General features: G+C 37.3%; 1 protein-coding gene across 7 annotated transcripts in view; it reads right to left on the bottom strand.

The window, feature by feature from the left end:
* Positions 1 to 1,065: 1,065 nt before the first annotated feature.
* Positions 1,066 to 24,171, bottom strand: part of ELMOD1 (ELMO domain containing 1) — an 85,936-nt gene continuing 62,830 nt past the window's right edge. For 4 of the 7 annotated variants that reach the window (XM_061440196.1, XM_061440203.1, XM_061440198.1 and 1 more), the window contains 6 exons: positions 23,051 to 23,184; positions 19,996 to 20,064; positions 19,471 to 19,494; positions 16,528 to 16,578; positions 15,292 to 15,425; positions 1,066 to 2,451 (listed from right to left, as the gene is read on the bottom strand). In XM_061440196.1, the coding sequence (XP_061296180.1) occupies positions 2,279 to 2,451; positions 15,292 to 15,425; positions 16,528 to 16,578; positions 19,471 to 19,494; positions 19,996 to 20,064; positions 23,051 to 23,184 (585 nt within the window). In that variant the 3' untranslated portion in view covers positions 1,066 to 2,278. The remainder of the gene's footprint in view (positions 2,452 to 15,291; positions 15,426 to 16,527; positions 16,579 to 19,470; positions 19,495 to 19,995; positions 20,065 to 23,050; positions 23,185 to 24,171) is intronic. The other 3 variants (XM_061440200.1, XM_061440201.1, XM_061440202.1) reach the window with 1 other exon arrangement.

The following is a 24,171-nucleotide window of genomic DNA, read 5'->3' as shown; positions in this document are numbered from 1 at the left end:
TTCAGCAAGCTCTGGGAGTTGGTGATAGACAGGGAAGCCTGCTGCTACTGCTAAGTCACTTCAGTCATGTCCGACTCTGTGCCACAGATGGCAGCCCACCAGGCTCCCCCGTCCCTGGGATTCTCCAGGCAAGAACACTGGAGTGGGTTGCCATTTCCTTCTCCAATGCATGAAAGTGAAAGTGAAGTCGCTCAGTTGTATCTGACTCTTAGCGACCCCATGGACTGCCGCCTACCAGGCTCCTCCATCCATGGGATTTTCCAGGCAAGAATACTAGAGTAGGCTGCCATTTCCTTCTCCAACAGGGAAGCCTGGCATGCTGCAAGCTTGCAAAGAGTTACACACGATTGATCGACTGAACTGAACTGATCTCTGCCTTACAGAAGAGACATGAGCTGGTTAAATACGATACGTTATCGAACCATGTTAGTGACACATGACTATACTGGATAGGAAGAGACAATGCATATATGTGGCTTACAAAAGCGTGAAATAGAATAACACCTTCATATATAACAGTGTCAGCTGTGGTGGAAACTCAGGGCTCCCAAAACAGGTCATTTACCAGGTTTACAAATTCTCACTTATTCTGAAGAGGAATATATATTCCTGTCACTATTCATGGTATATATCATGCATTAAATCAACTCCTTCCTTTCCCCATTCTAAGAAAAGGCACAAAGGTATGTAAGATGCAGTGCAAAATCCTGCCACCTGGCACGCAGCTGAAAGGGAAAGGACAGCAAAATCCTAGAGGAGCTGGAATGGACTGGAAACAACAGGCACCTTAAAATCTTCTATATCAGCTAACAGTAGAGAAATTAGGCTTTAAAGGAAGTTGCAAAGAAAAAGCTGGATCTTATTCATTCATTAAAGCAACATCAGGCCTCAAGGTTAGTTAAATAAAAGCAATCTCTCAGACATAACACACTGTAATTCATACCTGGTTACTCATGATTTATATTTAGCTCCAGGTTGTCAGTCTTTGACATTCTACCCACCCGCATATTTGCATATTCAGAAGGTGTACAAACACAAAAATATTAAAATGAAATCCACTATACATTATAGTAGAATGACAGGTAATTTATTCATAACTGAGTTAGGCCGTACTCAAAATTCACTTAAATAAGCAAATGATTACACAAATGTCTAATAATACTAAAATTGATAGTCAGAAGGTATAAAATACCATGGGGATGAAATGCCATGGTAAATACTATTCAACAGACTATAATCATAACTCTGAACTAAATCATGGTTTTTAAAATGACTTTAAGCAGTTTCGAAATGATTTGATTTTGTTCCCCTGCCAAGCAATTTACTTCTTCCATTGATAAAAGACAGGGCCATTAGTTTCATAAGTCAGGTTCTTCTCTTGCAACACATTTTCTTGCAAAAAATTTTTTAATATTACTTTTTGACATAGACAACAAACCAGCCAGCACTCAGTGCCCCAAGCAAAGATGCTTGGATCACAACAGGGCCTGGGTTTAACTCTGAGTTCAGCAAGAGGCAGGCAGTGAAAAAGCTTTTGCAGCATTTGCAGTATGCATACTTCTTTTCTGAGGCTGAAGCATCATAAATATATTTAGGCATCCAAGCCAGAAAAATTATGAGAATAAATAATATGATGTCCAGATGACAATGCCACAATTACAACTGGGGGTAAATTATAATATAATTCTGTAGTACTTCAGACAAAAACAACACCTACCTAAATTTGCTTCTTGTAAGCCTTGTTACATTTTCATGAAGTGCAGGGGTGTTTGTAATAATGATTTATCTTATCATGTGTCTGTTTGTATCATTTTAAAGTCTTATACTTTATTGGAATGAGGTCCAAGCATGAACCTGGTCTGAAGAGCTAGCAGCTGTAGTCACAAAACATATCAATAAATTAAAAGGCTTTCACAGAACAAAATTCAGCTAAATCTTTTACATATAAAATACAGCTAGAGAAATACAATTCTTCAATGCTAAATTATGAGTGAGAGGAAGACAATTTAAAAAAATAGAAAACTCTCTCCATACTGGGTGTCAAGGCAAGATGTAACACTGCATGATGCCACAATATGAGCAGTCACTGGAGGACAGATACTCCAGACATGGTGGTATCTGGGGATCTGGTAATTACGACCAAGATATGAAAACACTGTAACAAAAGGCATGCATACAATCACTGAGTGCATTCAGTGCATGAGCCAGGACCTAAGCAGAGATCTAACACAATAATGAGGCAGTGTTCCGGGCTATCCATTGAAACAAGTGTGGGTGACTACATGTTGATTAAACCTTCTGAGGCAGCAAAGTGCGGGCACAATGCCATGTCTGGATTCTGCAGCTGTTTTATGATCCTCTTGCGGAATTTCTCTCGCACACGATTAAATTCCATTATGTCCATAGGGTCCTCTTCAATCCAAAACTTATGAAACTCGTGCATCAAATAACCTGTTAGAGATAAAATAAGTGACAAGAATGCAAGAGGAAAAAAAAAATCCTTAATCTTATTCAAAATCACCCTGAATGCTGAAAGAGATGTCAAACCAAGTATCAGCAACTATAGAGTGCAAATGCAATAAATACTAGTGTTAAAAATTATTCTTTAAAACTAGTGCAAGTAGAAGCTACCAATCTACAAGATTTTTGCACCTGGTCCCAGAATTATTCTCACTCTTCGAGAGCTGCTGCTAAGTCGCTTCAGTCGTGTTGGACTCTGTGTGACCCCATAAGACGGCAGCCCACCAGGTTCCTCTGTCCCTGGGATTCCCAGGCAAGAATACTGGAAAAAATCAATTCTGCCATTTCTAGAATATGAATAACATCTGGAACATATTCTGAAAGGTAGACAGTAACTACTTCATTCTTCCCCTCCTAGTTAAATTAACATAATGGTCTGATTTTTCAAAAGTACTCCACTCAGCTTTTTTTCTCTTGAAATTTGATTTGAATCAAGTTTTAAATTACCCTGACAAGTCAAGCAATTGCATTTTGACAATTATGAGACAATGAAAACTATAAATCAACTCTGAACAATACAGACTGGTCATTAAACTACATGAAATTGTTAATAAGACACTTTTGCTTTGAACCATAATTTCATATTCAAATCTTTTTGTCTCAAAAACGTTGTCTAGATTGGGGACATTTTGGAATAAATGCTAAGTATTTGACATGAGAACTTACTTACTGTATTCTGCTTCCCAACTGTGACCTCCTTCTACCACATTTAAAACTGAAAGGTGAATCAGTTCAGTTCAGTTACTCAGTAGTATCCAACTCTTTGCGACCCCATGAATTGCAGTACGCCAGACTTCCCTGTCCATCACCAACTCCTGGAGCTTGCTCAAACTCATGTCCATTGAGTCAGTGATGCCATCCAACCAGCTCATCCTCTGTCATCCCCTTTTCCTCCTGCCTTCAATCTTTCCCAGCATCAGGGTCTTTTCCAATGAGTCAGTTCTTCACATCAGGTGGCCAAAGTATTGGAGTTTTAGCTTCAGCATCAGTCCTTCCATTGAATATTCAGGACTGATTTCCTTTAGAACTGACTGGTTTGATCTCCTTGCAGCCCAAGGGACTCTCAAGAGTCTTCTCCAACACCACAGTTGAGAAGCATCAATTCTTCGGCGCTCAGCTTTCTTCACAGTCCAACTCTCACATCTATACATGACTAGTGGAAAAACCAGAGCTTTGACTAGACAGACCTTTGTCGGCAAAGTAATGTCTCTGTTTTTTAATATGCAGTCTAGGTTGGTCATAGCTTTTCTTCCAAGGAGCAAGTGTCTTTTAATTTCATGGCTGCAGTCACCATCTACAGTGATTTTGGAGTCCAAAAATAAAGTCTGTCACTGCTTCCATTGTTTCCCCATCTATTGGCCATGGAGTGATGGGACCAGATGCCATGATCTTAGTTTTCTGAATGTTGAGCTTTAAGCCAACTTTTTCACTCTCCTCTTTCACTTTCATCAAGAGGCTCTTTAGTTCTTCTTCACTTTCTGCCTTAAGGGTGGTGTCCTCTGCATATCTGAGGTTATTGATATTTCTCCTGGCTATCTTGATTCCAGCTTGTGCTTCATCCAGTCCAGCATTTTGGCTGATGTACTCTGCATATAAATTAAATAAGCAGGGTGACAATATACAGCCTTGACATACTCCTTTCCCTATTTGGAACCAGTCTGTTGTTCCATGTCCAGTTCTAACTGTTGCTTCTTGATCTGCATACAGATTTTTCAGGAGGCAGGTCAGGTGGTCTGGTAGTCCCATCTCTTGAAGAATTTTCCAGTTTGTTGTGATCCACACAGTCAAAGGCTTTGGCATAGTCAATAAAGCAGAAGTAGATGATTTTCTGGAACTCTCTTGCTTTTTTGATGTTCCAACAGATGTTGGCAATTTGATTTCTGGTTCCTCTGCCTTTTCTAAGTCCAGCTTGAACATCTGGAAGTTCATGGTTCACATATTATTGAAGCCTAGTTTGGAGAACTTTGAGCATTACTTTGCTAGCCTGTGAGATGAGTGCAATTGTGCAGTAGTTTGAACACTCTTTGGCATTGCCTTTCTTTGGGATTGGAATGAAAACTGACCTTTTCCAGTCCTGTGGCCACTGCTGAGTTTTCCAAATTTGCTGGCATATTAAGTTCAGCACTTTCACAGCATCATCTTTCAGGATTTAAAATAGCTCAACTGAATACCATTGCCTCCCCTAGCTTTGCTTTATTTACCACTGTTGACAATAAACAGGCACTGTGAAAAATTCTTTAATGAGGAATTCATTTTCCACAGTGTGAATTTCACTCACTCTGAATGTTATCTAAGACGGCACAGGGGTTTTAGAAGAATACAAATCCATTTGGTTTCACCATTTTTCTACCTTACAGGCAACTATAGAAAAACATTTTGAAAGGTTTAAATGACTAGAATAAGAGTTGAAGGTGGAGGGGTTTTTTAATAATCTAACACCATTCTCCTCCCTCTCAAGGCTACAAAAGTCAAGCTGTAAATCTTGAAAACCGATTCCCTGAGACTTTCTTTCTCTATCACATCAGAAAAATAATTAGACACTGTAACATTATTCTAATCAAAATGTGAAAATGGTGGCTTGGCTTCCAGGGTACATATCATAATCACAAAACCACTCATTTGTATAACATTACAGAGTGTTCACAAATCCATTTGGCTTACTGACCAATTGGCTCATCTGCTAATTAACAAACATGTAACAGATTCAAGGATAAGGTAGAGCTCCATGCTCCCCAACTCTCAGTTTTTTGGAGAGGGACCAAGGCAGAAAATTTCAGATAATGATTTGTTAGCTAAGGAAGCTAACATAATGACATGGAGAGCAGAGGAAGGAAAGAGAAGCCAGTCTCTTTTTTAATTGCTTACAGTTTTATTGCTTACAGTCTTATTTAATTCTTACAACAGCTTTATAGAACAGGAAATGCAGATAAGTCTAAATTTTACAGATGAGGACAGCGGGTTTAAACAGATACCTGAATGGTGTACAATCACACAATTATGGCTGGAAGCCAGGACATGAAATAAACTGCCTTTTCCAGTGGATTCACTTCTTCTGGTTATTATTCCTGTGTATAGTTCCTTCTTTTGAAGGTCAAAGAAAAGCTAATTCTTTTTTCTCTTGTGGCCATTGTACTTCCTTCTGCTCACTACACCTAATCTCATTTCATTTCAATGCAGCTGCACGTTCAGTGGAGCTTTAGATCGAATGTAATTCTCATAGCACATTGACGTGGCAGCGCAGTCAGTGCTCACTGAGTAATACTGTAAAGTCAAAGTAACAGAGCTCTTATATATTCGTTCACCTAGATGAAATGCCTGTTCGGAATACAAACTTGCCTTTCCAACCCAGGACTGCAGCAAATTTGTTGTTGCCTGACTGTGTCCTGGTTTTGCTTCACTGCATTTGATTAGTACACAACAGAAACATACCTAAGGACACAGGTAACTGCAAGAATATTACAGAGGAGATGTGCAGAACGGATTACGTTTGATAGAGGAATAAAAAATCCAGGGCAGTTAGCTTCTTCTAAAGAGGCCTAGTCCCTCTATTATAGGAGTAAATATAATCACCTAGTTGTCAAAGTAAGAGCTGTAATCACAAATACAAGAGACTTTCACTTTCCATTAATAAGTCATGAAAATTTAAGTATTTTAAAATTTGCTTTTTTATTCAAGTTATACATGTTTTTGCTGTTCAGTTGCTAAGTTGTGTCTGACTCTCTGTGACCCCATGGACTGTAGCATGCCATGCTTCCCTGTCCTTCACTATCTCCCAGAGTCTGCATAAATTCATGTCTACTCAGTTCTGATACTATCCAACCATCTCATCCTCTGTTGCCCTTCTCCTCCTACTCTCAATCTTTCCCAGCATCAGGGTCTTTTCCAGTGAATTGGCTCTTCACATAGGTGGTCAAAGTACTGGAGCTTCAGCTTTAGCATCAGTCCTTATGAATATTCAGAATTCGTTTCCTTTAGGATTGACTGGTATGATCTCCCTGGTGTCTAACGGACTCTCAAGAGTCTTTTTCTCCAGCACCACAATTCAAAAGCATCAATTTTTTTGGCAGTTTTCTTTATGGTCCAATTCTCACATCCATATATGTCTACTGGCAAAGTCACAGCTTTGACTCTATGGATCTTTGTCGGCAAAGTGATGTCTCTGCTTTTTAATACACTGTCTAGGTTTGTCATTGCTTTTCTTCCAAGGAGCAAGCATCTTTTAATTTTGTGGCTACAGTCACCATCTGCAGTGATTTTACAGCTCAAGAAGATAAAATCTGCCCTGTTTCCACTTTTTCCCCATCTATTTACATGAAATGATGGGACCGAATGCCATGATCTTAGTTTTTTTAATGTTGAGTCTCAAGCCAGTTTTTTCACTCTCCTCTTTCACCCTCATCAAGAGTCTCTTTTTAGTTCCTCTTCACTTTCTGTCATTAGAGTGGAATCATCTGCATATCTGAGGTTGTCGATAATTCTCCTGGCAATCTTAATCTCAGCTTGTGAGTCTTCCAGCCTGGCATTTTGCACGGTGTACTCTGCACAGAAGTTAAATAAGCAGGGTGACAATATCAATATGCAGGCTTGACCTACTCCTTTGCCAATTTGGAACCAGTCCATTGTTCCCTGTCCAGTTTTAACTGTTGCTTCTTGACCTACATACAGGTTTTTCAGGAGGCAGGTAAGATGGTCTGGTATTCCAATCTCTGATGAATTTTCCACAGTTTGTGTGATCCACAGTCAAAAGCTTTAGAATAGTCAATGAACTTATTGATGTACAGCTGATTTACAATGTTGTTATTAGTTTCAGGTGTACAGCAAAATAATTCAGTTATACATATATATACCTATTCTTTTTCATATTCTTTCCCTTTTTGGTTATTACAACATAGTCAGTATACTTTTATGCTATACAATAGGTCCTTCTTAGTTATCTATTTTATGTATAGTGTGTATAAGTAAATCCCAACCTCCTAAGTTAACCTCCCCACCTTTCCCCTTTGGTAGCCATAGTTTGTCTTCCACTGCTGTGGGTCAGTCTATCTTTTTTGTTGTTGTTACTAAGTTCATTTGTATTTTTTTCAGATTTCACATAAAAGCTATATCATATGATATTTGTCTTTGCCTGGTTAACTTCATTTAGTAGGATAATCTCAAGGTCCATCCATGCTGCTATAATTGGCATTATTTCATTCTTTTTTTATGTCTGAGTAATACTGCATTGTGTGTGTGTGTGTATCTATCCATCTGTCTATATCATATCTTCTTTATCCATTCATCTGTTGATGGACATTTAGGTTGCTTCCATTCCTTGGCTACTGTAAATAATGCTGCAGTGAACATGGTGTGCATGTAACCTTTTGAATTATAGTCTTCTCTGGATATATGCCCAAGAATGGGATTGCAGTTCTATTTTTTTTTTTTTTTTTAAGGAACGTCTACACTGTTCTCCATAGTAGCTGTATCAACTTACATTCTCACCAACAGTGTAGGAGGGTTCCTTTTGTTCCATGCCCGCTCCAGCATTTATTATTTGTAGATTTTTTTATGATGGCCATTCTGACCAGAGTGAGGTGAAATCTTATTGTAGTTTTGACCTTATATTTCTCTAGTAATTAGTGATGCTATTGTTTAGTTGCTAAGTCATGTCCAACTCTTTTTCAACCATATGGACTAGCCCGCCAGGCTCCTCTGTCCATGGGATTTCCCAGGCAAGAATACTGGAGTGGGTTGCCATTTCCTCCTCCAGAGTATCTTCCCAATCCAGGGATCTAACTTCCTGCATTTGCAGGCAGATTCTTTACCACTGAACCACCAGGGAAGCCCCAATAATTAATGATGAAAGTGAAAGTCACTCAGTTGTGTCCAACTCTTTGAGACCCCAAGGGCTATACAGTCCATGGAATTCTCCAGGCCAGAATACTGGAGTAGGTAGCCTTTTCCTTCTCCAGGGGATCTTCCCAACCCAGGGATCGAACCCAGGACTCCTGCCCTGCAGGTGGATTCTTTACCAGCTGAGCCACAAGGGAAGCCCAATTAATGATGATGAGCGTCAAACTATACATAGAGTCAAATAGTTTAGAAGTTTTGTTACAAAACACAAACAAAACCCCAGAAACCCTTCCTATCCTAATTCCTGCTTCTTTAAATAAACATTTCAATTCATTCAGTTGATTCTTTGATTACTGACTTCCATATCTCTAAATAACATATTTTCCATTGCTTGATTTTTTTACTTCCTTCATTTTGAAGATTCTCTTCTCTTTCTTTATAGATCTCCTGCTTTCTGGACCCCACTTATTCCTGTAAGGATTACTCTCTTATTTCCTGGAAATACATCCTTTAAGAACTTTCTTATAAAGATACAAAAAAGTAAAATGTTTAAGACCTTGTATTTAAAAAATGTGTTTATTTTATTCCCACACTTAACTAGTAAGTTAGACTGGTTATAGAATTCTAAATCGGAAACTATATTCCCTTAGATTTTAAATAACATTCTCAAATGTTTGAAGATGTTATTCTACCATCTTCTAGAATAAAATGTTGCTGTTGAGAAGTTCAATGCCATCTTAATTCTCAATTCTTTATGTGACAGACTTGGAAATATTTAGAATCATTTCTTCCCTAAGTCATAAAATTTCACAATGATATGGACCTGAGTGTGAATCCATTTTAATCTATTATGCTAGTTCTTACTAGCTGAAATATGAAAGTCATCCTTCAGTTGTGAATATTTTTCTTGATGTACTACTTTGATTCATTCCCCTTAGTTTCACTGTTCTTTTTCTAGCCCTTCTATTATAGATGTCTAAGAATGGTCCTTTCAAATCTTTCTTTTCTGTTTCCCATCTATATTTCTTGTTCTACTTTCTGGAAGAGTTTCCAGCTTTATCTTCTAATTCTCCCTCAAGGTTTCATTTATGTAATCTGATTTTTAATTTCTAAGAGTACTCTTTTGTTCTCTGAGTGCTCATTCTATGGCACCTTGTTCGTGTTTCATAGTAGCAATTCTGCTCTTATCTCCTGGGGACAGTAATGATATACATTTTTAAAGTTTTCTTCTCTCTGCCTTGTTTCTATTTCTTTAGAGCGGCTTTATTTCTGCCTGCTTTAGACTCTCTTTCATGCTTGAGGCTTTCCTTACTGTTTTTGCTATCTAGGGCTGCACTCAATATGCCAGCAAATTTGAAAATTTAGCAGTGGCCACAGGACTGGAAAGGTCAGTTTTCATTCCAATCCCAAAGAAAGGCAATGCCAAAGAGTGTTCAAATAACTGCACAGTTGCACTCATCTCTCATAGACTAGCAAAGTAATGCTCAAAGTTCTCCAAGCTAGGCTTCAACAGTATGTGAACCATGAACTTTCGGATGTTCAAGCTGGACTTAGAAAAGGCAGAGGAACCAGAGATCAAATTGTCAACATCCGTTGGATCATGGAAAAAGCAAGTGAGTTCCAGAAAAACATCTATGTCTGCATTATTGACTATGCCAAAGCCTTTGACTGTGTGGATCACAACTGCGGAAAATTCTTCAAGAGGTGGGACTACTAGACCACCTGACCCGCCTCCTGCGAAATCTGTATGCAAGTCAAGAAGCAACAGTTAGAACCGGAAATGGAAAAAAAGACAGGTTTCAAATCAGGAAAGGAGTATGTTAAGGTTACATATTGTCACTCTGCTTATTTAACTTATATGCAGAATACATCATGTGAAATGCTTAGCTGGATGAATCACAAGCTGGAATCAAGACTGCTGGGAGAAATAACAATAACCTCAGATACGCAGATGACACCACCCTTTTATGGCAGAAAGCACAGAGGAACTAAAGAGTCTCTTGATGAAAGTGAAAGAGGAGAGTGAAAAAGCTGGCTTAAAACTCAGCATTCAAAAAACGAAGATCATGGTATCTGGTCCCATCACTTCATGGCAAATAGATGGGGAAACAGTGGAAACAGTAACAGACTTTATTTTGGGGGGCTCCACAGCCATAAAATTAGAAGATGATTGCTCCTTGGAAGAAAGCTATGACCAACCTAGATAGCATATTAAAAACCAGAGACATTACTTTGGTGACAAAGATCTGTCTAGCCAAAGCTATAATTTTTCCAGTAGTCATTATGCATGTGAGAATTGGACTGTAAAGAAAGCTGAGTGCTGAAGAATTGATGCTTTTGAATTGTGGTATTGGGGAAGACTCTTGAGAGTCCCTTGGGCTGCAAGGAGATCCAACCAGTCCATCCTAAAGGAAATCAGTCCTGGGTGTTCACTGGAAGGACTGATGCTGAAGCTGAAACTTCAATACTCTGGCCACCTGATGTGAAGAACTGACTCATTTGAAAAGACCTTGATGCTGGGAAAGATTGAAGGCAGGAGGAGAAGGGGACGACAGAGGATGAGCTGGTTGGATGGCATCACCGACTCGATGGACATGAGTTTGAGCAAGCTCTGGGAGCTGGATGATAGACAGGGATGCCTGGTGTGCTGCAGTCCATGTTGTTGTAAAGAGTCACAAACGACTGAGCAACTGAACTGAAATGAACAGAGGGCTGCTTGAGAAATTATTCCAAAATTCTGTGGCTTAAAAGAACCATTTTAATATACTCATTTATTCAATGGGTTATCAGGAATTAGGAAAGGGCATAAGAGGGATTCTAAACGTGATTTCTGCTTCATTGACTGTGCTATAGCCTTTGACTGTGTGGATCACAACAAATTGTGGAAAATTCTTCAAGAGATGGGAATACCAGACCACCTTATCTGCCTCCTGAGAAATCTGTATGCAGGTCAAGAAGCAACAGTTAGAACCGGACATGGAACAACAGACTGGTTCCAAATAGGGAAAGGAGTACGTCAAGGCTCTATATTCTCACCTTGCTTATTTAACTTATATTCAGAGTACATCATGTGAAGTGCCGGACTGGATGAAGCACAAGTTGGTATTAAGACTGCCAGGAGAAATATCAGATATGCAGATGATACCACTCTTATGGCAGAAAGTGAAGAGGAACTAGAGGGCCTCTTGATGAAAGTGAAAGAGCAGAGTGAAAAAGCTAGCTTAAAACTCAGCATTCAAAAAACGAAGATCATGGCATCCGGTCCCAACACTTTATGGCAAATAGATGGGGAAACAGTGTAAATAGTGACAGACTTTATTTTCTTAGGTTCCAAAATCACTGCAGATGGTGACTGTAGCCATGAAATTAAATGACACTTGGTCCCTGGAAGAAAAGCCATGACCAAACTAGACAGTATATTAAAAAGCAAAGACATTACTTTACCAACAAAGTTCTGTCTAGTTAAAGCTCTGGTTTTTCCACTAGTCATGTATAGATGTGAGAGTTGGACCATAAAGCAAGCTGAGTGCCAAAGAATTGATGCTTTTGAACTCTAGCGTTGGAGAAGACTCTTGAGAGTCCCTTGGACAGCAAAGAGATCAAACCAGTCAATCCTAAAGGAAATCAGTCCTGAATATTCACTGGAAGGACTGATGCTGAAGCTGAAACTCCAATACTTTTGCCACCTGAGGCAAAGAACCGACTTATTGGAAAAGACTCTAATGCTCGGAAAGATTGAAGGCAGGAGGAGAAGGGGATGATAGAAGATGAGATGGTTGGATGGTATGATTGATTCAATGGACTTAAGTTTAATGTGCTCTGGGAGTTAGTGATGGACCGGGAAGTCCATGGGCTCTCAAAGGGTCCACAGGGTCACAAAGAGTTGGACATGACTGAGCAACTGAACTGACTGACTGATAAGAGGGATGGATCCACAATGCCTGGAGTCTCAAATGGGAAGATCTGAAGGTTGGGGGTGGTGACTTGACAGCTGGTGGCAGGAATCATTTGGAGGCATATTCACTCACATGTCTAGTGGATGCTGACTATCCACTGGGACCTCCTCTGAGGCTGTTAGTCTCGATTACTACATATGGCTCCTCTGTATGTCCTGGATTTCCTCACAACGCAAAGGAATCAGATCCCTTAAATGGTGGTTCATGCTTCCAAAGGCAGCTCAATCCCTGATCTCCAGATCAAAACTTTTTTTCTTTAAAAATATTATTTTATTGATATATAGTTGTGTTACAATGTTTTGTTAATTTCTTCTGCATAGTAAAGTGACTCAGTTATACATATATGCACATTCTTTATAATATTCTTTTCCATTATGGTTTATCATAGGATACTGAATATAGTTCCCTAGGATATACAGTAAGACCTTGTTGTTTATCTTGTTGGAGTTGCGTCTGCTAACTCCAACCTCATTCCATCCCTTCCCCAATCTGCTGTTCCTTGGCAACCACAAATCTGTTCTCTACGTCCCTGGGTTTGTTTTTGTTTCATAGATAGGTTCGTTTGTGTCATAATTTAGATTCTACATATAAGTGATATCATATGGTATTTGTCTTTCTCTTTCTGACTTACTTCACTTAGTATGATAATCTCTAGTTGCATTCATGTTACTGCAAATGGCATTATTTCATTCTTTTTTTATGGCTGAGTAGTACTGCATTCCATTGTATATATGTACCACATATTCTTTACCCACAAATGAAAGCCTTTCCTAATGTAGCCCTAGAAGTCACATAGAATGAATTCTGCTTATTCTACTGGTCAACCAACTGGTCAGCCCAATTGGGCTGGGATGACAGGAACACAAAAACCCTACTTTTTAACAGAAGAAGTGTCAAAGAATTTAAGGACATGTTTTTAAGCATCTCACTCAAACATCTGATAATAATTTGGCTCTCTGCAGTGTATTTTACTAAATAAAAAGCCAATTGGAGTAAAAGTTAATTGGAAGTGCTAAGCACTAGGTAGGTTTTGCTGATAGTGAGCATGACTGTAGAGTGATATGGCTAGGCTGTTTCATGGGGCAGACCCAGAGGTCAGCGTTTTTAGCTATTTTCTCTTGAGATGTTCAGATTTCAGAGAAGGCCTTTGTCAATCTCTTGACTGGCTGCCAAAGTGATAGGAATGGGGTAGGAGAAGGAGCCTGGGTCTCAGTCTTCATCATCACTTTCAGTATGGTTTGCCATTAGCTGTACCTGATTCTCATAAGACCAGAAACCCTTTCTTTTTCTCTCTCTGGAAAGTAACCAGCCTTTGCTGAGGAGGCGTCAGGACAGAAGCTGTCTCTTGGAAAATGGGATTTAGGCCTCTAAGAGATTCTTAACATATTTTCAAGCAAACTTGCCAGTTTTGGTCTTATGTTAACCCTCATTTATGAGATATTTAATGCTGCCAATTCTTAAACCTTTTGGAGAGTCTTGTGGAATAAATCAGGTTGCTTCTTACTTTCCATGCCACCTGTTAGGGATCTGCTTTCTAAAGCAGATGTCCTGATTAAGTCTCTTGCTCAGTTGTGTCTGACTCTTTGTGACCCCGTGGACTGTAGCCCACCAGGCTCCTCCGTCCATGGGATTCTCCAGGCAAGAATACTGGAGTGGGTTGCCATTTCCTTCTCCAGGGGATCTTCCCGACCCAGGGATCGAACCCAGGCCTCCCACATTGCAGGCAGACGCTTTAACCTCTGAGCCACCAGAGAAGCCCTGGATGTCCTGATTAGGCAGATATAAGAGATGACAGAATCCTAGATAATATAAGCACTATTAATTTAGGAATCTAAATAAAATAAATATCTGTTAACTTTTGACTTTATCACATTTTAAAAATGAACCAGGGAACAACACTTTCCTGTGGTAGATTTGGGGTGGAATGATGGGGTCTTAACCATAATTAGAAACAGTGCAGATCTGGTTACCAACTTAACAGAAGAAAAAAAAAAAGCTAAAAAAAAAAAAAAAAAAGGAGAAGAACTTTGACAGTTTCTTGCTAAAAAAAAGCTTAAGTACAGCCATCAGTGCAATAAGCAATGTTTAAATGAACAGGAGCCTGGCGTGCTCCAGTTCATGGGGTCACAAAAAGTCCGATGTGACTTGGCGACTGAACAACAAAAACTACAAAATAACTTAAAAGGCATTTCTTCTATAAGTTGCTTAGGGTTACTTGATGATTTGGCAGATTATCTATGTTCCTCCAAACCAGTTAACATCTGGCCTGCAAAGATAATAACGACATATAGCTACATTTTAAGATTCTGCCTTTAAAACTGGACAATAGCATCCCAGGACTCTACTAAACAGTCTGATCTTTATCATCTGAAACCTCAGCATAACTGCAACCTCAGGTTCAGGGTCAACAATAATTCCCTCTATTAGCACCTACAGTTAGAAGGAACTGCAAACACTACCCTCTGTAGCAATAGTGGTAGCGGTAAAATTAATACCAACAACTCCACCACCATCTGTATCCCCCACTAAACCACCACCTCCTCTTTCTAATGCTCACGGAGCACTAACAATGGGACTAGCCAATAAAAGAAACATTTTATCTTCATCTCATTTTGCATCCATTTTATAGACGAGATGGCTGAGGTTTAGGGGAGGGTAGTAAATGTAGATCTGGAGTCAACTCAGGCTGTTTTCAAAGCCTGTACAGTTAAGTGTCATGCTGGATCAGAGGGAGAAAGACATCCATGATGTCTTTAAGTCAGATGGGAAGTTGATACATTGAATATTAGGTAAGAGGAGGGAACGAGAAAAGATTCATGATGCCTGAAAATATGTGGTTTTGAATGAGAAAACAAAATACAAACGAAAGGAGGAGTTCAATGGCTCCAAAGCAACCAAATCACAAAGATCTCTCAGCTTCAGCCCTTGCTGAAAGTGTTCTCTACAGCAGTCTATGTCAATAATTAAGCAACAAGACACTTACAGAATGTTTGCTGGAAGTGCGATAATGTTGGAGCTTCTGGAGCGATGTTGTAGAAATGAGTTTTTAGTGCTCCGCTCACCAGTAGATTATACGCCAGATCAGTTATATTGATGCCCACAATTGCAAACGAGTACCTGTAAAGTACAAGCCACAACACCAACTGTGTGTCACATATGGGAAGTAAGCATCTCAAAAAAATGGTAATTTGATTTTTACATTACTATTAAATTATGAGAATGGCAGATTTCCCTTCCTCACAGCCTTATCAAAACTCTGAATCTTATTAATTAACAGAAAATTTTAATAATGTTTGCCAAGAGAATTGAGAGTTTGTATGCTTTAACTTACTAATTCCATTCCCAAATATATGAGAAAAAACAGAAAATGAAAAAGCCTTATATGCAATGATAGTCATTTATATGGCAAAGATATGTAAATTATTCACATATCCTAAAGAACATGATTGGTGAAATAAATTATGGTAATCTCATAGTGTACTACAGCTAGTAAAACTATATTCCTAAAGATGATTTAAGCAGGATATTAAACAATATATAAGGAACAGGCCAAGTTTTATCATATACATTCAAATGTGAACAAAAATATTCTAAGAATCAAATGCTAAAAAATATTAATATGGGTATATTAGAGTAATATGACTAGGGTGTTTCTGTTTACTTCTCTATATTTTTGAAATTTTCTATAATAAAGCAAATATTACTTTTAAAATGAGGAAAAATTAGTATCTTAATACTCAGGGTATATTTTCTAGTTCATTTTCCACATGTCTATTCAAAATTAAGTCAAATGGAGTTCTTAAGTCTTCTCTGGTACTATAAATCCAGCACATAAAAAAGAAGTACTCTGTTCAGAAATATTTTTGGATGACATGAGGCATTATGTCCTAAAGTAAAATTTTAACTAATAGCTAGACACTTGATAGAAATCCTTAAAAGCAAACTAGCAAATACAATTCCAAATTATGATTTTTGAAAATCATTTCCATACAGTTATAACTTTCTAAACCTTATGACTAGAACACAAGCAAAGTAGTATCATATAATCATATAAGTAAATCCAAATAACATAAACAGGTCCTTTTCAAAACTGGATTATTTATTTCCATCAGGACAAGTGGATTTTCATCCTTGCCATTTTTTGCAGTCCTCTGAGGACATTTTTGTTCTGGTTCTGGCTCAGACTGACAACCCGTTATATATGGAGTTCCACACTCACCCAATTGCTTTATCCATCCTTTTCTTCTCCCATTCTGCTTTGCTGAATTTGCTGAATAAATGAGTGAACAAATAAGTAAATATGTAAGATCTGATCTCTAATTAGCAGCTGTTCTCTTTTAATGTTTTTTCTTTAAACTGTTGACTAGATGTGGGGAAGCCTATAACTAAGTTATCAAACACTAATTAATTTAAATGTTATTAACTAAAAAGCTACAATGCAATTTGTACAGAGCTCAGAAATGGAATTATTTAAAGCCATGGTACTTATCCCTTATTCACTATAGTACAGTAGTGAGAGACAGACCTAAAAGTCAAACGTACTCTTTTATGTTATCCATTAATTATCAAACAATACTTCTTTCATGAAACCTCATCTGGTATTGCTCTCTCCTCTAGCAAGATGCTACCTCACTTTCTCATGATTTCCCACACTGCACTTCATCTGGTTTTCCCTCATGGTAATTATATTATTTAACCTTATTTGTGATGTCTTATACACAGCAGATTCCAAATAAACATTTACTGATAGTGAAAGAAAGAAAGAAGGAAAGAAAAAAAGCAGGGAGGGAGGGGAGAAGGGAAGGAGAGACACATAAGCTTTAAAAATTCTGTTCCAACAAGTGCTATAGCATTTCCTCTGGCTAAGCTGAGATAACTAACCCATAGCAGACACATTTTAACACATTTTTTATAACTGGAGCTTATGAATAAGACTATCTGAAGAAATGGTACTACAATAAAGGCATTCTGAAAATACTAACTAGCATTCTATTATTCTGTGTACTTTCTCATGCCCCTTCTCACCCACTTCCATACTGCCAACATCTTGTAGGCAGGAACCACCTTGGACTCTTCTTTGTGGCCAATGTGACCTTCATTCAGTGCTCTACACTAAAAACTGTCGTTAGTCTTGGAACTAAATACAATTTTCAAACTAGAGTTATTACGAACATTTAGTTTCCATCTAAGTAAGAGAAAGAGTTCTTCATAAAACAATGCAAACACTACATCAAAAGACACACATGTTATACACAGCACAAGCCCACAAAAACATGATGTAAAATTGGTGTTTTACTCTAAGTACTTTCTACTTTACAAATGACTGGCTCTAATTCAAGGTAACTGTCTTTAATTCATGTTAAAATAAGCCACTTCTTTTTAAAGTGTAACTGCCAATTATCAGCCAAAGAGGCATCAGGAGATTTTTACCTTAAACGACTCATACCCAAACTAAAAAGAGTCAGGTGTGAAATTTAAGAAATTCTGTATAAACAAATTTATAAGCAGCTCTTTTCAACAAAGCTTTATAAATTCATAGTGTCTCTGTATTTTGTTAAATTAAATCTATCTGCATTGGAAATGTAAGAAAAGGCCAAATGACCTCCACTCATTTCAATACTTATAAGTAATGATACTCTATAGGATGTCCGAGCCCAAACAGAAGGAATTCCTCTCTTCAGGAAACATCCACACCACAAACAAGCACAAAAACAAACTGTCAAAATTCTCCTCTTAAACTCCAATCTACTTTTATCCCTCAAGTTACTTCAGGATAGATCTTGACAAGAGCAACAATGTATAATGCTTGCTGAAGGGTAGACAGGGAAAACCTTCCTTAGTATTTACTGGCTTCTCCCTGTTCAGCACCTGAAATATTCAGGGTCTGAAAGAATCTGGGGTGATATCACAATGGGTTAATAAATATTTCTTTCAGATACTGGTGAAGGACAGTGGTGATTTCAAGACATTCTGATTTGCATTCAATGACATTTACCATCAATTTGAAGTGGTTAATAGTTGAACTTCATCTAGTCAATTTTATTTGTAGCTTGAGGGACAAAGGATTTGCATGCCCCTCCACCCCACACATTCTAGTCTCTTCTTAAGTGTAAACACACAAACCCTTAATACTTCCTCTCTGATGGCCAACACAGGATATAAAATTATAAAGCTTTTCTTTCAGAATGGTTCATAGACAAAACTAATCCCTCTCCAATAGTTTATTAACAAATATTTTAAGCTTATTGCCACTTCCCAAGGACCATGAAGGATTCATGTCTTCTACTTAATGCTTCTCCACAAAATAACAGTGCAGACAGACTCCTCAGCCAATTTTAATTATAGAGAGTTCAGAATCTCTACATTAACAGAAACACGTAATTCAATGTAGTTAAAAAATTAAAATAGCTTGATTTTAGCCACGCAATGTATGAAGAAAGAGTTAAGGGATCTTAGTGTTTTTCTCAAAGTAAATAAAAGATAAACAAAATGAAAATTTAACCTTATAAAAGATTATAATATAAATTTGGGAAGTATAGTATAATTTAATGAATCTTAGCCATTGAAGCTACAGTCAGTATAATATAAGATAAGAGGGGAGCCCCAAAGTCAGTCTATACCACTCACAGATTCTGAGAGTGGTATGATAAAATTTGGGACTTATTTAGTAATCATGAACACTAACAAGGACTCTGTTCATGCTGAGGAGCAAAAAGTGATACAAAAATATGAATATATAATAGAAGAACTCCTTATAATGAGAGTGACTAAAGCATGTATATACTCTTCATAATAATACAATTAGAAATACATTAATAGAAGAGTTAATATGCTTTGTGCAACAAAATTCCCAAATAAAATGTCCATCTCTTGGAGTAGATGGGATCAGAGATATGTGGTAATGTGTTCAGCCTTAGGTGACATTTCAAAATGTTTTTTCAATAGACACAGTTGTAGAAAAACTCTGACATTTTCTATCAGGTCAGTCTAATCTGATTTTTCCTTTACCAAAACGCAGGCCAAATGTAACAAACTATATTATATAAAATGTCGGGAAATGTTTGCTTTTAGAAATTTTTCATGAATTTATATTTCTTGAAAAATTCTTACCCATACTTAGCCTAAAATAAAAGTGAGAAAAAGCAAAAGCAAAGAAAAATACCTTATTTCCTCTTTAGTGATATCCCTTAATGCAATCGGTTAAAAAAAAATTTAGAAAGTTAAATGAAAACACAAACAATTTACAATCTGGAATTTTATTAAGAAAATAAAAGAGCCTCAGCAATTTCAGACGTTCTCACTTAGTCTCTGACTCCAAGACTTCCATTCTTCCCTCTATTCCCCCTCTCTGGTCTCTTGTGTTTCACTTCTTTCATACTCTACTGTCTCCTTCCTCTATGCCCATCTACTACTCAATCTTCTCAGACACCAGGGGTACTACTAATCCCTTCAGGTCAATACATATTTCACTTGAACTGTGCCACTCTACATCCTAAAACCTGTAACAAGTCTGACATTTTAACTTTCCTATTCAGCATTTGTCAAAAGTGCTTGTTTAAAAGAGCTGTAAGCCTCACTTTTGGTGGCTTGACTCTCTTGAGAATCTCATCAATAGAGCCATATAGGAGATGAAGTTAATTCTACCTAATTTACAAAACCTAATTCACCTTTTATTTTTAATGATTACCTGCATTTGGGGTGAAGAGAATCAGAGAGGACCTGCTGAGCTGCTGCAGCATCTCTTTCTGCAAAATACCTGCAGTTGGAGGGAAAAGAAAACCATAACTCCAGACCTTATGAATACATTCATTTCAATCCAATTTGAGGTCATTTCGGATTCAGAGATGGATACCAACATAAGTGATATCACTTGTTTCAGCTCCTCCAGAGAATGAACAGCTTTTCATAACAGAATTTTCTAAATACAATGAGAATCTAATAGGGTAGTTGTAAAATCCACAAAGTTTTAGGAATGATTCCAGTAGGTTTGAACATTTAATTATGAACTTTACCATTCCCCAGAGAGCCAAAGATATTCTTAATGAGAGTTATAGATTCTTTTGTTTGTTTGCTTTTAATTTATTTTTTAATTGAAGGATAATTGCTTTACAGAAGAGGGTTACAGATTCTTAATAGGAAGGCAGGATGAGGCCCCTCAGAAGGCAGAAAAGGCCTGGTTGAAGGCAACATGGTGAGAGGTTCTGACAGCCAAACAGCAGAGAAAGGATGAGACTAGATGAGGGTCAGTGTATTTTCTTGGAGAATATTCTTGGGGTAAATTTTGGATGAAAATATCTTACAGAGCATAGAGATGTTAAAATTCTGTTTTGGGGGAAAAGGGGCAATGAATTTCCTAACAAATACAAAAAGCTTACATACCCTCAAAAATATATCATAAAAGTTACTTCATAAAGACAATTATAAAATACAATTAAGTATAGCATATATTATTTGATTTGATGTGTATATAATTTCCTGAATATATTTAAAGGATAAAACAAGCTCTTAAATTTTCTTACAAAAAGTTCAAAGATAGTCAGCAAATTTCATAAACGTATCTGTGATTATTAATGAAATTGAGTCTCTTCATACTTTTGTTGATCATCTAGGTTTCTTCTTTTATAGCCTATCTGTTACTATTTCTTGGCCCAGTATATCTACAAATACATTCAAATAAATAAGATAAATAAACCCTCAGAGCCTAATATACTAGAGATGGATCCTTTATCATGTATATGAATGTCAATCTTGGTTTTCATTTTGTCTATGGTGGCTTATCTTACAGAAAGTTTCACTTTTAATGTCTGAGAGCCATTGATTTCTCTTTTACAGCTGTGCTTTTTTGGTTTTTGTCTTTAAGAGATCCCTCTTTACTCACATATTTCAAAGATTTTCTCCTAAAAGTTGTAAACAGTTGTTTTTGACATTCATCTTGTAAACTGAGGCAAGGTAGATATTTATTTTTCAAATAGAACATCAACTGTCCCAGCTGTACTTATCAAAAGCTCATCCTTTACATACTTATTTGCAACCCCACCTTTACTTTTCTATTCATTCACACATTACATAATAATGTAACATTTAAAACACTTCATAAAAGAACGGGTGACTATTCACACAAAGAACAAACTAGTGGTTACCAGTGGAGAGAGGGAGGAGGGACAAAATCAGGCTAAAAGAGATACAAACTGTTGGGTGTAGGACAAGCTATAAGGATGTATTTTAAAACATGGGGAATGGAAGCAAAATTTTCTAATAACTGTAAATTGATTATGACCTTTAAAATTGTATAAAATATTTACCATCTTAAGAAAGGTATGGGTGATTATTAAACCTCTTAAATTTAAAATAAAAGCAAAGATCTAGGGGGAAAATTGGTGCTATTAAAAATGTCAGTTTTCTTCTTTTAAAAACATATCACTACCCTTCCTAGGAACAACCTACAAGGACTCCTTTTTTCTTGAAAATGAATGGCTACAAACGACCTAATTTAAGCATGAAAAAAATAATGAGGACAATTATTAAATCACATAAACATACAAAAACCAGGAGTTAAAATGATAATTAAAAATATAGAGATAAAGCCAAGAAAAAAAAAGTTTGATCACTAACAAAGGAACTAGGGCACCAACTCCTCCCTCTGAAAACTGGTAACTTATTTACTTGAGCAGCTAGCCTGCCTGTATTTAGAGAAACGAAACAACCATATTTAATAAAAGAAACTGTCTTTACAGAATTCCAGCCAAAAACTGTGGGAAGAATAACAAAATTAGAGAAGCATTCTATGTACAATTAATTGGTTCAGTGACGATCACTGGAGGAAATGGTTAAATGGCTAGATGGCAATGGAGCCATCAGGCTGTGATTCCTCTGATTCATCTCAGCATAAAACTGAGAGTGGGGATGCGACACTCTCAACATGAACCTATTCAAGTGTTTCCAAATATCTCTTATTTTCAAGAAATACCGGGATGGGTACAGATGCAAACAGACAAATATAGACTGTGGGACATTTTATAGTACTGGAAAGTTGACCTAGATTCTTGTATGAGTTTAATGACATGACTGGGAGTGCAAAAGGAGAGGATAAAGGGGGAGAAATTGCTTGAATTAAAAAAGACCAGAAAGATAATCATTAAGTGCAATGCATAGATCTTACATGGAACTGGATTATGACAAACCAGCTAAAAGACATTTTTGAGAGAATTAGGAAATTTGAATATGGTCAGGATATAGATAATACCAAGGAATCATTGTTAATTTTGTTAGGTGTAATAATGTCATTGGGGTTAATGTAAGGTAATATTCATGTCTTCTAAAGCTATATATTGACATATGAGACTGAAACTACAAACAGTATAAGATTTTCATTAACATAATTCTACCAAAAAAAAAGTGCTGCAAGTATTTCAAAATGTCAATAATTACTAAATCTGGATGATCAGTATAAAGGGGATTCTTTATAATCTTCCCTCTGTTTTTGTATACAACTGAAATTTTTCATAATAAATAATTAAAATAAATTTGAGACTTGTTTAAAAGAATGCATGAAGTTTGCCAGATAAAAGGAAGATGGTAGTAGTTTTTTAAATTTTATGAACCTGAGTTGAAGTCAGAGGACTTGAATGTTTACTTGGAGTCTTCTGGGAAGTAGCTTCTAGGACTAATAACTCAACTTTGACATTTCTATATAAGGAGGCCAGACATAACTTTAAAGCTCAACCATTCTTCATTTTACTTACTGCAAATTGTACAGTCCCAAAAGTCCCATTCCTCGGAAATCTGTTTTAGGATCATCACCTTGGAAACCAATTTCACACCATTGCTTAGAAATCCGGGACTCCAGTGGAGTATTGGGCTTCAAGAATTTCCATAACTGAAGACAAGGAAAAAATTAGCTTGTTAATATACACACATATAATACTATTTCTTACTGGCTAAAATTTAGTAAACTACACTATTAAGAAGAACTTTGGAAATCTGAATATATGCAAGTATATTACAATTGCAGATCTGATTATCTTTCAATTATCTATGACAATAGCTCTCAAAGTATGACTGAAAGACTCCTCGAGGGAGCCTAAGACGTTTCCAGGAAGCCTGGGAAGCAAAAATTATTTTGTAATAGAACTAAGAGGTCAGTTGTCTTTTCACTCTCATCTTCTCATAAAAATACAGTGGAATTTTCCAGAGGCTGAATGACATGTAATGATATCATTGATCTGAAGGCAATGGAATGTATACTTGTGTATATTTTAGTGTTTTTAATCTTTCTGTTTTAGTTCCTAGTCAGTGATAGGTTTATGTGTATATGTGTGTATCAGTGCAGTTCAGTTCAGTCGCTCAGTCGTGTCTGACTCTGCGACCCCATGAATCGCAGCATGCCAGGCCTCCCTGTCCATCACCAACTCCTGGAGTTCACTCAAACTCACATCCATTGAGTCAGTGATGTCATCTAGCCATCTCATCCTCTGTCATCCCCTTCTCCTCCTGCCCCCAATCCCTCCCAGCATCAGACTCTTTTCCAATGAGTCAACTCTTCACATGAGGTGGCCAAAGTACTGGAGTTTCAGCTTTAGCATCATTCCTTCCAAAGAACACCCAGGACCAATCTCCTTTAGAATGAACTGGTTGGATCTCCTTGCAGTCCAAGGGACTCTCAAGAGTCTTCTCCAACACCACAGTTCAAAAGCATCAATTCTTCAGCGCTCAGCCTTCTTCACAGTCCAACTCTCACATCCATACATGATCACTGGAAAAACCACAGCCTTGACTAGATGGACCTCTGTTGGCAAAGTAATGTCTCTGCTTTTGAATATGCTATCTAGGTTGGTCATAACTTTCCTCCCAAGGAGTAAGTGTC

The sequence above is a fragment of the Bos javanicus genome, chromosome 15 (genome assembly GCF_032452875.1).
Source record: "Bos javanicus breed banteng chromosome 15, ARS-OSU_banteng_1.0, whole genome shotgun sequence".
Taxonomy (NCBI): domain Eukaryota; kingdom Metazoa; phylum Chordata; class Mammalia; order Artiodactyla; family Bovidae; genus Bos; species Bos javanicus.
Note: the sequence above shows the minus strand (reverse complement) of the source record. Positions and strands in the feature narration are given on the sequence as shown.